The following is a 13,686-nucleotide window of genomic DNA, read 5'->3' on the forward strand; positions in this document are numbered from 1 at the left end:
TTATCTAGGTGACCAAGTCAGTAGTGGGGGTGGGTGCGCTGAAAGTGTAACTGCTAGAATAAGAATAGCCTGGGCAAAGTTTAGGGAGCTCTTACCTCTGCTGGTGACTAAAGGCCTCTCGCTCAGAGTAAAAGGCAGACTGTATGATGCGTGTGTACGAACAGCCATGCTACATGGCAGCGAAACATGGGCCGTGACTGCTGAGGACATGCGTAAGCTCGTGAGGAATGAAGCCAGTATGCTCCGATGGATGTGTAATGTTAGTGTACATACTCGACAGAGCGTTAGCACCTTGAGAGAAATGTTGTACCTAAGAAGCATCAGTTGTGGTGTGCAAGAGAGACGATTGCGCTGGTATGGTCATGTGGCGAGAATGGATGAAGATAGGTGTGTGAGAAAGTGCCAATCCCTAGCAGTTGAGGGAACCCGTGGAAGAGGTAGACCCAGGAAAACCTGGGACGAGGTGGTGAAGCACGACCTTCGAACTTTAGGCCTCACTGAGGAAATGACCAGCGACTGAGACCTTTGGAAATATTCTGTACGTGAGAAGACCAGGCAGGACAAGTGAGCCCAGCCCACTTATGAATGCCTTTCCTCCCTTGGACACAAAGACCTGTTGAGGCAAGCAAAGTCGATATAGAACCTCATCCGACGACAGACACCCATGCCAACACCCCATGCTTGCGAAGACATGTTGGGGCAAGCGAAACCGAATTGAACCAGCCAGGATCCCTGGCCTGGTGGTACGTAAAAAGCACTATCCGACTCGTGGCCGTGGCACGTAAAATACTCCAATGCGACCGTACGACAGGCACCCATGCCAACCCCCTTTGCTTGTGAAGACATGTTGGGGCAAGCGAAATCGAAATCGAATTGAACCAGCCAGGATCCCTGGTCTGGTAGTACGTAAAAAGCACTATCCGACTCGTGGCCGTGGCACGTAAAATACTCCAATGCGACCGTACGACAGGCACCCATGCCAACCCCCTTTGCTTGTGAAGACATGTTGGGGCAAGCGAAATCGAAATCGAATTGAACCAGCCAGGATCCCTGGTCTGGTGGTACGTAAAAAGCACTATCCGACTCGTGGCCGATGCCAGCACCGCCTCGACTGGCTTCCGTGCCGGTGGCACATAAAATACACCAGTCTGACCGTGGCCGTTGCCAGCCTCGCCTGGCACCTGTGCAGGTGGCACGTAAAAAGGACCCACTACACTCACGGAGTGGTTGGCGTTAGGAAGGGCATCCAGCTGTAGAAACATTGCCAGATTAGACTGGAGCCTGGTGCAGCCTTCTGGCTTCCCAGAACCCCGGTCGAACCGTCCAACCCATGCTAGCATGGAGAACGGACGTTAAACGATGATGATGATGATGATGATGTTAGTTCTTCTTTGGTATTCCAACTTGACGTTTTATCTAGAGTTCACTGTGACCTTTTATATCACCCAGATGTAGAACTAGCATAATCACTTTGGTTCCTTGTTATCTTCTGAGAATACACTTAAATCATCACTTCTCCACTAACTCAGTTTTATTGTTTCTTTCAAAAAGATTGTTTAAAAATAAAACCTTTTGAGACAGGAGATATAACAAATTTTGCATGAACTTAATATGTGCAGATACAGAGCCAACACTGACTAATAGAGGCCTTATATATAACTGTTATTCCCAAGAATGACTCAGTTTTTTTTCCTTTTTTTTTTTTTTAAATCGATCATTGCAATGGCTGAAATGGCACTTTTTCCCATTCAGTCTGAAATGAAGAGAATAGCATATGTAGTATTGAGACAAAACACAAGGACTATAACACGTTTAGAGTTTATTACCATGTAATCAATTGTACCTCACACAACCAATCTACTTTTTCTACAATATAATTTCATCATGATATTTTTTCTTTTATTTTATCATTTCTCTACAAGATTATCTATAATATTATTGTATTTTAGGTAGGTTTTTATACCAGTAATAAACACGTACACTGTGGTTAATAGTCTAACTAATTGATTGTTTGATTGTTAGTCAATCAATCAGCTAGGTTTGTCAATATCCTTTCATCACCATTTGCAATCTCATCAATGGCATTTTCTCTCTACTCCTGTCTCTAATTAATTGGTTAAATATTAAATAAATTACTAGTAATATAAATGAAATATAATAGGTATGTGTTGCTTATTATTAGCATAATGACCTTCCTGTATTTCAATACACATCAATTTACATCAAGAATCTTGCAAACCAAAATCAAAAAAACTAATCTAGAATGATTATTAAGTTAAAAGCGTGATGTGCTGAACAACTTGTGCATAAATATCATGAGTGAAATTTCCCTCTAGACTTTAATCTGGATGGAGGAAACTTAATCTTGGGTGTTTTTAGTAGAGTCTACTTTGTTGAAAGTATTCAAATCATATAGCTGGTTTTGGAACACTAGTCTTCCTGCATTCCACTAGTCTTGAAGGTCTTATATATACCACTTTTCCTCCTGACTAAAAGACTTTAAAAAAAAAATGGGTTGGCGAAAAAGGCAAAATTCTAGCTTCAATTGTTAGCACTCCTCCAAAGAAAAAGGGAGATAATGTCATGACATTAAGAATAAATCTAAGTTGATTTACATGCTTGATAGTGAAAGAGGAGTCTGATCTTTGTTTGCAAACAAGAGACAATTGTGCACAAGTTTCAGATATTAGACTTCATAGGCATAACCGAATCTACTCTAGCCTGCTTTGATCAACTGATAAAGATTGTAACATAAAGAGAAAGAGCTACTAATAATTTTTTGCCACTATAATTTGCATAATTAAAGATCAAAACTGAAATAGACCAAAAGCATGAATTCAGATAAATAAAAGGGTGATGTATGTGAATATTTTACACAAAAATGGATGGCTGTCTCTCTCAGTTTATTCCAACTCAAATTTGTTTGGTGATGTAGAGACTTATTTTTCGACTTCTTCCCTGACATAGCCTTAATGTGTCACTAGCCCGTCCTTTTTGCCTATTTTGGATTGTAAGAAATGCTTGAATTGAGTATATTGTATAAATATATATATATCAATATGTACTTTGTCTGTCTTGCAGAGTTTGACAAATTCCTTCAAGAGCGGGCAGCTGCTGCTGATAATTTACCAACAATTTCTGCAAGTACTGCTGGTTCTACATCACAGCCACCCATTGTCAACCCTCGACGCCAGTTGCAGAAAGACGATGATGACAGTCCACTGTTTGCTCTATGAGAAAAAGCAACTGGCCTCTATCTGTAACTACCGCTGTATCCTGATAGCTGAAGACATGAGGCACAGACATTCTTTATAATGTATATATATATATGCATGTGCATATATATATATGCATGTGCATATATATATATATATATGTATGTATATATATATATGTATGTATATATATATATATATACATACACACACACACACATATATATAATATATTGCTGGATGATGGCTATAATAGTCGTACCAGGTTGAGGCTTCATATCTTTTTTTTTTTTTTATCTAACAGAATTCAGAACAGTCATCTAAAATGTACCAATTTTGGTGAGAGAGGGGAGGGGTAGGTGAAGAAAATACTTTCTGTGTGTGTGTGTTAAGACTTCTTCTTCCGCTAAGCACACCTACACATCCACAACCCAAAATGTGCTTGCATAGAATAACATCCTGACGTGATAATAGTCACATTCTAAGACAATAAGAAAATTTCTATCTTTATGCACACACGTGTACATACATTCAAATGTAATGACAGTTACCTTTCTAAGACAAAAAAAATTTGTCTTCATGCACACACATGTACATAACAAGCACATAACACCTGCTCCTGTTTTTTTCTTTCTTTTTTTTTTTTACATACATATTTCTCTTTCTTTCCTTCTCTCACCACATATACACACACACATACATACACACACACTTATGCAGGTAGATCAACACATAACAGCTAACATCACTTGTTCTTACAATGATTTTACTCAAAATATTATTATTACTATTATCATTATTATTATTATTAAGACAGTGAGCTGGCAGAAATGTTAGCATGACAGACGAAATGCTCAGCAGCATTTTGTCCGTCTTTACATTCTAAGTTCAAATTCTATCAAGGTTAACTTTGCCTTTCTTCCTTCCAGGGTTAATAAAATAAAGTACCAGCCAAATACTGGGGTCAACAGAATTGACTAAACTCAGGTCCCCTCAAAATTGCAGGCCTTGTGCCTAAATCAGAAAAACTGTTATTATTATTATTATTATTAAGACAGCAAGCTGGCAGAATCATTAGCCTGCTGGACAAAATGCTTAGCAGCATTTCTTCCAGCTTAAACTTCTGAGTTCAAATTCCACCAAGGTTGACTTTGCCTTTCATTCTTTCAGGGTCGATGAAATAAATACCAGTTGAGCTAGGGGTTGATATAATCGACTAGCCCACTCCCACTCCCCAAAATTAAGACCTTGTGCTTATATTAGAAAGGATTATTATTATTATTATTATTATTATTGCAGTGGAGTAACAGAAGCAGTAGAGTGCTAGACTAAATGCGTTGAGGTGTTTAGTTTTATCCCTTTACCCCCGTAGTTTAATTCAATGAAATACATACCAGTAATTATATATTTTAAGTCAATCCATTTAACTGTAATACCCACTTTTTACAAATTTCGGGTCTTGTGCCATTGAAAGCTATCGTATTTCTCCTCACTTCCTATTAACTTTATTACCTCCCCTTTCATCCCTCTTTTCTGCACCATTTGCATTGCTGAATGTCACTGAAGGATGAGAAGAAAGAGAGAAGCCAATATTAATGAAACCATCATGTAATCTCCGTTGAGCCTTGCCAGTGGAGAGTAATGCAATAAAAGAGAAAAATAGAATGCAACAAAAAAAAAAAATACTATTTGAGTCAATAGTAATTTAAACCTACTTACAATCAAAGCAAAACAAGCCTTTTTTATTTTCATTATGCTGTACGCTGATCAGCTCTTATTACTATAAACCCTCTTTCTTTCTTTTTTTATTTTTTCATATTTTTCTCTTACCCATTTCCTTCTCTTTGTCTGAAGAAAGTGCGTATCAGATGTTTTGTTACAAACATATTACCCAATTACTCTTGACAGATACAAGATAAGGGAAGATGTGTCCTATTTCCTATATTACTGTTGTTATTAAGAATGGGGCAAGTTTGTCCATCTTTACATTTTGAGTGCAAATTTCATCAAGGTTAATTTTGCCTTTCCTCCTTTTGAGTCGATGAAATAGGTAACGGTTGCACAGTGGGGTTGATCTAATCAATTAGCCTGCTCCCATAAAATTTCAAGCAGAAAGGCTTATTATTATTGCTGCCAGCTGGTAGAGTAGTTAGCACATTGGGCAAAATGCTTGGCAGCATTTCTTTTGGTTTTACATTCTGAGTTCAAATTCCACCACGGTCAGCTTTACCTTTCATCCTTTCAATGTTGATAAAATAAATACCAGATGAACACTAAGGTTGATATAATCAACTAGCCCTTCTTCCCCCAAAATTTCAGGCTTTCACTTTTAATAGAAAGGATTATTAATATTAAGGCAGTGAGCAGGCAGAATAGTTAGCATGCCAGACAAAATGTTTAGTGACATTTCTTCTGGCTCTTTACATTCTGAGCTCAAATCCTGCTGAAGTCAACTTTGTCATTTATCCTTTCAAGGTTGATAAAGTAAGTACCAGTTGAGCACAGGAGAAGGGTAGGAGGCAGGTGGCAATGTAATTGAGCTATTCCTGCCTCTAAAGCTACTGGCCTTGTACCAAAATTTTAAACCACCACTATTATTATTTTAAACTGTTGGATTGACCTTGCAGTTGTCTTCTCCACTACGATATTCTTAACAATCTTTCTTCACTTTGGATCCTTATATATATATATATATAATATATATATATATAATATGAAGTAATGCCATCAATGGATAAATGAAACTTATTGATAAAAGTTCCATGTTTATTGAAGACAGGAAAAACGCCAGCTAACAGCATTGTTATTTAAATATGTCTTATTAATTTATTTTTAATCCAGTTCTATTAGATTTTTCTCTTTTTATTTTACCCCACAATCTTTCATTTGCTTTCTTTTATTTGTTTGTGTTGCTTGCTGCACTACATTATTTACAGCAAGAATCAAAACTATTAACAGCCCTTCATTAGTTTTTCTTTGGTATTCCATCTTGAAGTTTTGTCTGGAGTCTATCATTATCCTTTATATCACCCAGATATAGAACTAACATAATCTCTTTGGTTCCTTGTTATGCTCTGAGAATACACTTAAATCATCACTTCTCCACTAACTCAGTTTTATTGTTTCTTTCAAAAAGATTGTTTAAAAATAAAACCTTTTGTGACAGGAGATACAATAAATGTTGCATGAACTAAAAAAATAACATATACACGCATGTGTATATGTGTGTGTGTGTGTGTGTAAAGAACAAGAAGAAAAAGTGAGCTTTATCAGGAATGGTGATTTAATTAATATGCCAAAGACAATATTTAGCTTCCATTTCGTATCGTAAAGTTTAATTTATATGTCATTAGCGCTACTTCTATAAATAGTATTTCACTTTTACAGAATTAATGATATAAAAATGTATTTTTTCTTTTAAATAAAATAAAATAAACCAAGAAAAATACTAAATAATGAAAAGGGAATTATAATTTTTTTAACTATTAATTTTGCCATTAGGCATGATGCTTTTTTCTGTTTTTGACATTTACAAAAAAGTTTATAAAGTGATGTATAGGTTTTATCCCTTCACATGTTTGAAAACTTAATTAATATTTAACTAATTTTTATTCTTGACAGTTAGTATCTACATCATTATGTAAGAGAAGTTAGAGCATTCCAAGAAATACCTTGCAGTATTTTTTCCAGCTCTTTACGTCCTGAGTTCAAATTTTGTTGCTGCTTGTTTTGACTTTTGTGTTAGACAAAATGCTTCCTGGCATTTCTTCTCAGTTTACATTCTTTGTTCAGATTTCACCAAGGTCAACATATCTTTTTATCCTTTCAGGGTTGATAAAATAAACTATCTGGGCCCTGGGGTCAATGTAATCAACTTACCCCATCCCACCAAAGTTTCAGGCCTTATGCCTACAGTAGAAAGGATTATTGTCATCATTATTATTAAAATGTGGTGAGCTGTCCTGTTCTTTACTTTCTGAATTCAAATCCCACTGAAGTCAATGTTGACTTTCACTCCTTCAGAGTCATTAAAATAAAGTATCCCTCAAATTCTAGGGTTGGTGATATTGATAAACCTCAAAATTAAACAGATTATTGTTATCATTTATTTATTAAAATGTGTTGTGGCAGAAGAGATGAAGTATCAGATTGAATACTTCATGCTATATTTATTGTCGCTTTGCAGTCTTGGATTGGATCCTACTGGTGTCAATAAAATAGCAGGCAAAATCTAGTTAGGGACATTCCTATGCCACTGATTTTATACAAAACTTGCTTGATGTAGGACATTCTGGTGTTGAAACAATTTTGTTGTCTATTCTTCATAATTGGTTATATTTAGTTGAACTTCAAGCACAGCAGAAAGTAGAGAAATATAAGGATGCTTATAAATACTACATGGAAAACTAAATAGAATTACAATTTTGGATATTTTTTTCCTTCCTAGCTTCACCCTGGACACACTTTCATCAGTAATGTGAGTAGTCATATAGCTTTTCTACAGCAAGAAACAAGTTCTTTTCTAGCTCATTTTCTCACCCTTTAACCCCTTATCCTCTTGCAAAAAAAAAAGTCACCTCCCTCTCTTCTAGTGTAGCCTCAGTTAGTCAAAGGAGATCTTAATCTTGCAAATGTCATGGTGACCTCACTAGTGCTGTGCTTATGTATAAAAAAAATAAAGCACCTAATTACATGTGGCAAAGTAGTTAGCATTAGATTCAGCATCTGGCTCTGTAGAAACCATGTCAAGGCAGATATCGGAGCACAATGCAGTGTTTGAATCCGTCTTATTCTGTCTGACCATCCACCCATAGACGTTAAGTGATGATGATGAACTTTTTCCTTTACCAGCAATAATAATCTGTCGAAGCACGTTTGTATCATATAAAGGGAAGTAACTCGATATTTGATATATCTCAACGTCTCTCCCCTCCTTCTCCTCCTCTCTCTCTGTGTCTACCTTCAGTGCCAAATGGTCTATCACCAATGCAGTTGTGCCAAAACTACACCCAGTCATCCCATTCAGGTTTACACTGGCCTTGATTCAAGTAAGTCTTAATTTGTGTCTTGGTACCATTAATATTTAAGCTGTTGGAGTTGATGCAGCAGTACATAAGATAAAGAACGAGACCTTATAGTTTCTTGTTAGCTGCATTACAGTTCTGTCTTCTAGTGCTCTTAAACCTCAACTTTACACTTCATCCTTCTTGAGTGATTTAGTCCAGTATAACATCAAGGCTATTTATATCAGTTTTATGTCTTTCCTTGAAGAAATTGGTCCTGTCTCTAAATAAAGTTCCTTTTTTTTAAAGTAATTTTAATAGCTTTAGATAATTCTATTTGAAGTCGTTTCTATTACAGACACTGTGGTTAAGAAGTTTGCTCTTCAACCATGTAATTTCAGTTTCAGTTCCACTGTGTGGTACTTTGTGCAAGTGTCTACTGTAGCTTTAGGCTGACCAATGTTTTGTGAGTGAATTTGGTAGATGAGAACTGTAGAAAGACCATCATATACATATATCCATACATGCCTACATATGTGTGTAAGTATGTACATTCTGAAAAACTGTTAAGCTACATGCAGTGACATTTGTTGTAATTTTCCTTTAAACAAATTTTCTTCTGGGTTTCTACCGAACTTTCAGAGACATGTAGAATAAGAGATATCTTTCTTGAAAAACAGGTAAGGGTTAGCAACAGGAAAGGCTCCAGTTGTAGAACTATCTCACATAAGTATGTAAAATGACAGAACAGCAGCATTCTAGAAACCAACATCACCTAAAAACATGTAAAATAAAACAATGCATTGATATGTATTCATCTAGCCCATTCTAGCCTGGAAAATAATTAAAACTGCAGTTTTCAACAAGTGACTTCAAAATAATGATACTATCTGAGATAAAAACCACAAATTTAGGAAATAAGTAACTGAGTAGGCTGACACTGCCATACACACATATTCACCCCAATACATGACTGGCATTTTTATCAACCATGAAAGGATGGAAAGCAAAGATAATTTTGATGAGATTTGAATTTAGAAAGCATTGTGAAAGCTCAACCTGGGATGAAACTATATAGACTACTGTATTCTATTCATATAAGAGTGCTTCTCTGAATCTTACCCACCAACAGATTATATAACAGAATGTTATAGTATTACCATATTTCCTTACAGTAAAATGTAAATCATCTATTCAAAATAAATTACCTTAAACAGAATCAAACTAAAAAATGCAGTTGCTTATTCTCTGCAATAGAAACTATTTCTAAAAATCTAAGAATGAATGGATTCTAGATTAATCAAATATCTTTAAGCTACAATATGAAGTAAAAGGTTTGGTTTTTTTCCTTTAAATTAACAGATTAGGAAGGTTGTATGTAGTTATTAATCTATATACATACACAGGAGTCAAAATATTTTGTATATAGTAGATATTGAGTTATCAGATGAATTCATTTGTTTAATCCTTTCCAATATTATTAGAATTAACACTATTTTTTTTTCATTCTTCCTCTACAACTTTTATCGCTTTTGAAATTGAATAAATATCTCTTTTCATGCAGATGATGATGGAGTGCTGGGGAGAAAAAACACTAATAAATTTATCTGACAATTCAAATGATAATAATAATAATAGATGTGTTAGTCACAGCATCTGCAATATTTTTTAAGACTGATTTCCTTCTTTTTCTAAAAGCAATATATTTCTTTGTTTTACATAATTTTGATTTGGAAGAAAATTTTGGCTACTCACCTTATTACTTAAACACTTGTCTGTTGACAAACACTGAGTAGTGTTAAATCACTAATGCAGTCACCCAGCAAGTTATAAACCTGTCTATTCTCAGAAAACCTGCCAAGTGATGTTAGAATCATTATTCACTTAAACTCAAGTCAGTTTACAATATTTCTTCATGTTTATTTATAACATGGAATTAATTACTGAAATCTAACTCTGTTACCCAAAATACTCCAGTTTGATGAAATTATTGTTAATTGAAAGAAAACCTGAAGTCAACTTTCTTAAATGAAGGTTTTCTTTTCAATTTAACAAGTTATCTTCTATTTTTCTACCAGCTTCAAAAAGAATCTCTCAACCCCCCCCTCTTTTCTGCTTTCACTACTCCAAGATGTTCCATTGTCTTCATATATTATTGCTTATATCTTATTTGTGTGTGTTATTTATTTTGTTTCATAATTACTCTTGGCAATTAAAATGAATTCAATGATCAAAAAACATTTTGTTTTGTAACTTTTGCATTTTTTTTCTATCTCTCTTTCTCTTTGTCCTAAATGCTAAGACATCGGCTTGCTCTTTAAGACAAGAATATTTAATCCCACTCAAGCAAATCAAGCTTCATTCAACAACCATCACCACCAATATCTTAGAAGTGCATTTGTAAGACACTGGCCTTTATCATCTCCCACTCTTTACTGAAATTGTTTTCCTTAAATAAAAGCAATAGGATGGCAAAAAAACTATAATAGACTCGTCATAGGCAAAGTGCAGCCTGCAGGACTTTCTGAACAGCATGCCCAATAAATAAAAATTACCTTGAATTTTTTTTTTTTTTTTTTTAATAATATGGCCCACCTATTGATGGGCCATGTCTTATGTGGCTCACTTCTCAAGAATGTTTACCCACGCCTAGTATAGACTGATAACATATGTGTTAAACAGAACAGGTAAAAGGTCATCTATCATGAATGCTATAATATTCTGAAGCTGTGTCAAATTTTCTTCAGTAACAGATACATTAATGATGGTTGCATTTAATATTTATTTTGATTTTGTTGACTTTTTTTTTGTATTTTTGTTTTAAATTTCCCCCCAACTTTTCACTGTCAATGAAATTATTGTTTGTTATTAAACTAGCCATCACTGAATAACACAATTTCAGTAACACTTTGTGGAAAGTATTCCAGTTAAACTTCTAAACTTTACAACATCTCACTTTTATTATTGCCAACCACCAAAAATATATTTTGAGTTTAATTTATTATTTTTAGACAATATTTATGTATATCTTAGAAATATTAAACGATGGAGGAAAGAATGATAATGAAGGTTGAAGTTGGCTTTTATGCTGCCAAACTAGAATCAACAGGAGACAGTCCATCGCAAACAGTTTTGTAGTAATTGCACCCTTTTAATGTAGGTTCTTTTATTGCAATCATGTAAAAAAAAAAAAAATGTTAATGAGTTTCATTGTGATTTAGCTAATATAGCCTGTGTTTTCTCTCTTCAGTTGGTGAAGTCGGGTGTGTATATTCAATAATAAAATACACACATTTTCATTCAAACAGGCATTCGCATGTTTCAGTGTGTGTGGTCTGTCAGGTTTGGGTGTGTGCATATATATATATAATTTGGTCTGACCAGGTTCCTCAGTTGAAGCTAATATTTTGTAGAATATTATATATCCTGTAATCAAAATATTACAATATAACCATTTAATTTCTGCACTTTCAGTTACAGAAATAAAATATAATTTTAGAAAAAAAATAATTGCAATCATTATTATTATTATTATCATCATCATCTTTTCGTGTATCTAATTAAAACTCTCCTGGATTTAATTGTCCAAATATGGTGATTTTAGTTACTGAATTTTATTTTTAAAAAATAAACCATGTTTCCACTTTCCCTCACAGATTTTTGCTATTAATCTTCAGATGTAAGACAATTGTGATGTTACTAAATTCGATTAAATGTATACTTTTATCCAAAAGAGATGTTTAAAAATATGACTTTCAAGTCTTGTCTGCATGAAGGAACTGAGGGTATCTTTGTAATTATATCAAAAACGAAACAATCTACCTTGACATTCACGTTTTTTTTGTTTTGTTTTGTTTTGTTTTTTTTTAAGTTTGATCAACTATGCAAGTTGTTTACACTTAAATAATAAAAGAACTTACCTTTCATTCTATTATTTCCAATTGTTCTTGTTTCTAAGCAAATGCAGACCTCTGCCAAACCACACAATTTGCTATCTAGTATGTTGTGATTGGCAGGCAAAATACACCTGCTTAAAACATTTAACACTTTGTCTACCATTGGAAGTCATCAGTGCTTCCCATAGTGGGTTTTGTTTTTTTTGTTTTTTCAAGCTTCACATTACTCTGGTTCAAATTACAGGCATCCCCCGTGTTACAGCTATCTCAGGTTACAGGATTTCAAGCTAAAGGAAATTGTAAAGTACGACCATTAATTTCAGGATATGGTCTGTAATTACGTTGTTATCGAAACTCATATTACATAGTTTTAAGTTGTTAACAATTTAAAACTACACTTTCTTTGTAGCTCAATGGCTACTTGCATTTTAGTTAAAATCAAAGTATATAGTTAACGATTTGAAAAACTATCAACACGTTACACACATATATTATGTACATAATGTTAGTATATATAGTGTGTGTATGTGCATTTCTGTCGTCAACACAAACAGCAACAGTAATATATAATATGAAGTAGATAAGCCAATCCATTTCAAATAAAAACAATGTGATGTCCTCATGTATTTTAGAAGTTGAATAAAATTTCTTTAATCTTAGGTCTATAAGGATTGATTTCAAACTAAACAGCCACAAGAATACAGTAAGCAAGAACAATATGACCACCACAACACCAACATTACCCACCCACCATCACTAACATCTAATTCAATGCAACCCACATAATCACCACTATCAACCCACTAACTTGTGTTTGTACTTTCTCTTCCTCAGTCCTTCATTTTTGCATCTTACTTTCATTGTTGCATCAATAGGAATAAGACAATTTTTTGCTCTCGTAGATCAGTCTTTCCTGGGCCATTTGTGTTTTTATGATAGATTTGTTGTGGATAATTAATCAGTGCTGCTGTTGCATTTGCCTTCAATCTACGATGCCTGGAAAGAAGCTATGAGATGACAGGATTAAGTGTGAAAAGGAACTCTAAAGTCGATTATGCTGATATTAAACTGGATGTTTTAAAAACACTTGATGAGGGACGAAAGCTAAATAATAATACCAAAACATTAATTCTTGCAACATCAACAGTGGGAACAATATGTGACAAGAGAGAGAAAATTGTCAAGTGTTCAATAAGCTACTCTGCCTAGACTATTTTTCCATAGATTTAATGTAACACTTAAAACAGAAAGACTCATGAGTGATGGATCAAGGATCAGAATTGGCATAATGTACTGATAAACACAATGGTAGAAATTTAAAAAAGGAGCCAAAAGTTTACATGATTTGCTGAAAAAGGAAGATGAAACTTGTAATGAAAAGCCCTGTAAAGGCTGGTTTGAAAGCTTTAATATGTTCATGAATTTGCACAACCTAAAAGGGACGGTTGAAACTGAAAGTGCTGATACAGAGACTGTTAATAATTATGCTGGGCAGTTGAAGTAGACTACACAGCAGAGCAAGTCCCCAATGTTGATGAAGCTGCACTTTTCTGGAAACATGTGCCTGCTAGA

The 13,686-nt window shown here is 34.4% G+C and overlaps 1 protein-coding gene and 1 long non-coding RNA gene across 4 annotated transcripts in view; one reads left to right on the top strand and one right to left on the bottom strand.

Moving 5' to 3' along the window:
- The window catches only part of LOC115232333 (target of Myb protein 1), a 139,477-nt gene extending 135,242 nt beyond the window's left edge, over positions 1-4,235 (top strand). For all 3 annotated transcript variants that reach the window (XM_029802162.2, XM_029802163.2, XM_029802164.2), the window contains one exon: positions 3,082-4,235. In XM_029802162.2, coding sequence (XP_029658022.1) covers positions 3,082-3,236 — 155 coding nt within the window. In that variant the 3' untranslated portion in view covers positions 3,237-4,235. The remainder of the gene's footprint in view (positions 1-3,081) is intronic.
- LOC118761692 lies at positions 1,701-12,621 on the bottom strand. The gene is made up of 2 exons (XR_004997569.1): positions 12,139-12,621; positions 1,701-1,753 (listed from the first exon to the last, which is right to left on the bottom strand). It is a non-coding gene; the product is annotated as an uncharacterized LOC118761692 (long non-coding RNA).
- Between the last annotated feature and the right edge of the window lie 1,065 nt (positions 12,622-13,686).

Source organism: Octopus sinensis, linkage group LG2, assembly GCF_006345805.1.
Source record: "Octopus sinensis linkage group LG2, ASM634580v1, whole genome shotgun sequence".
In the NCBI taxonomy this organism is placed as follows: domain Eukaryota; kingdom Metazoa; phylum Mollusca; class Cephalopoda; order Octopoda; family Octopodidae; genus Octopus; species Octopus sinensis.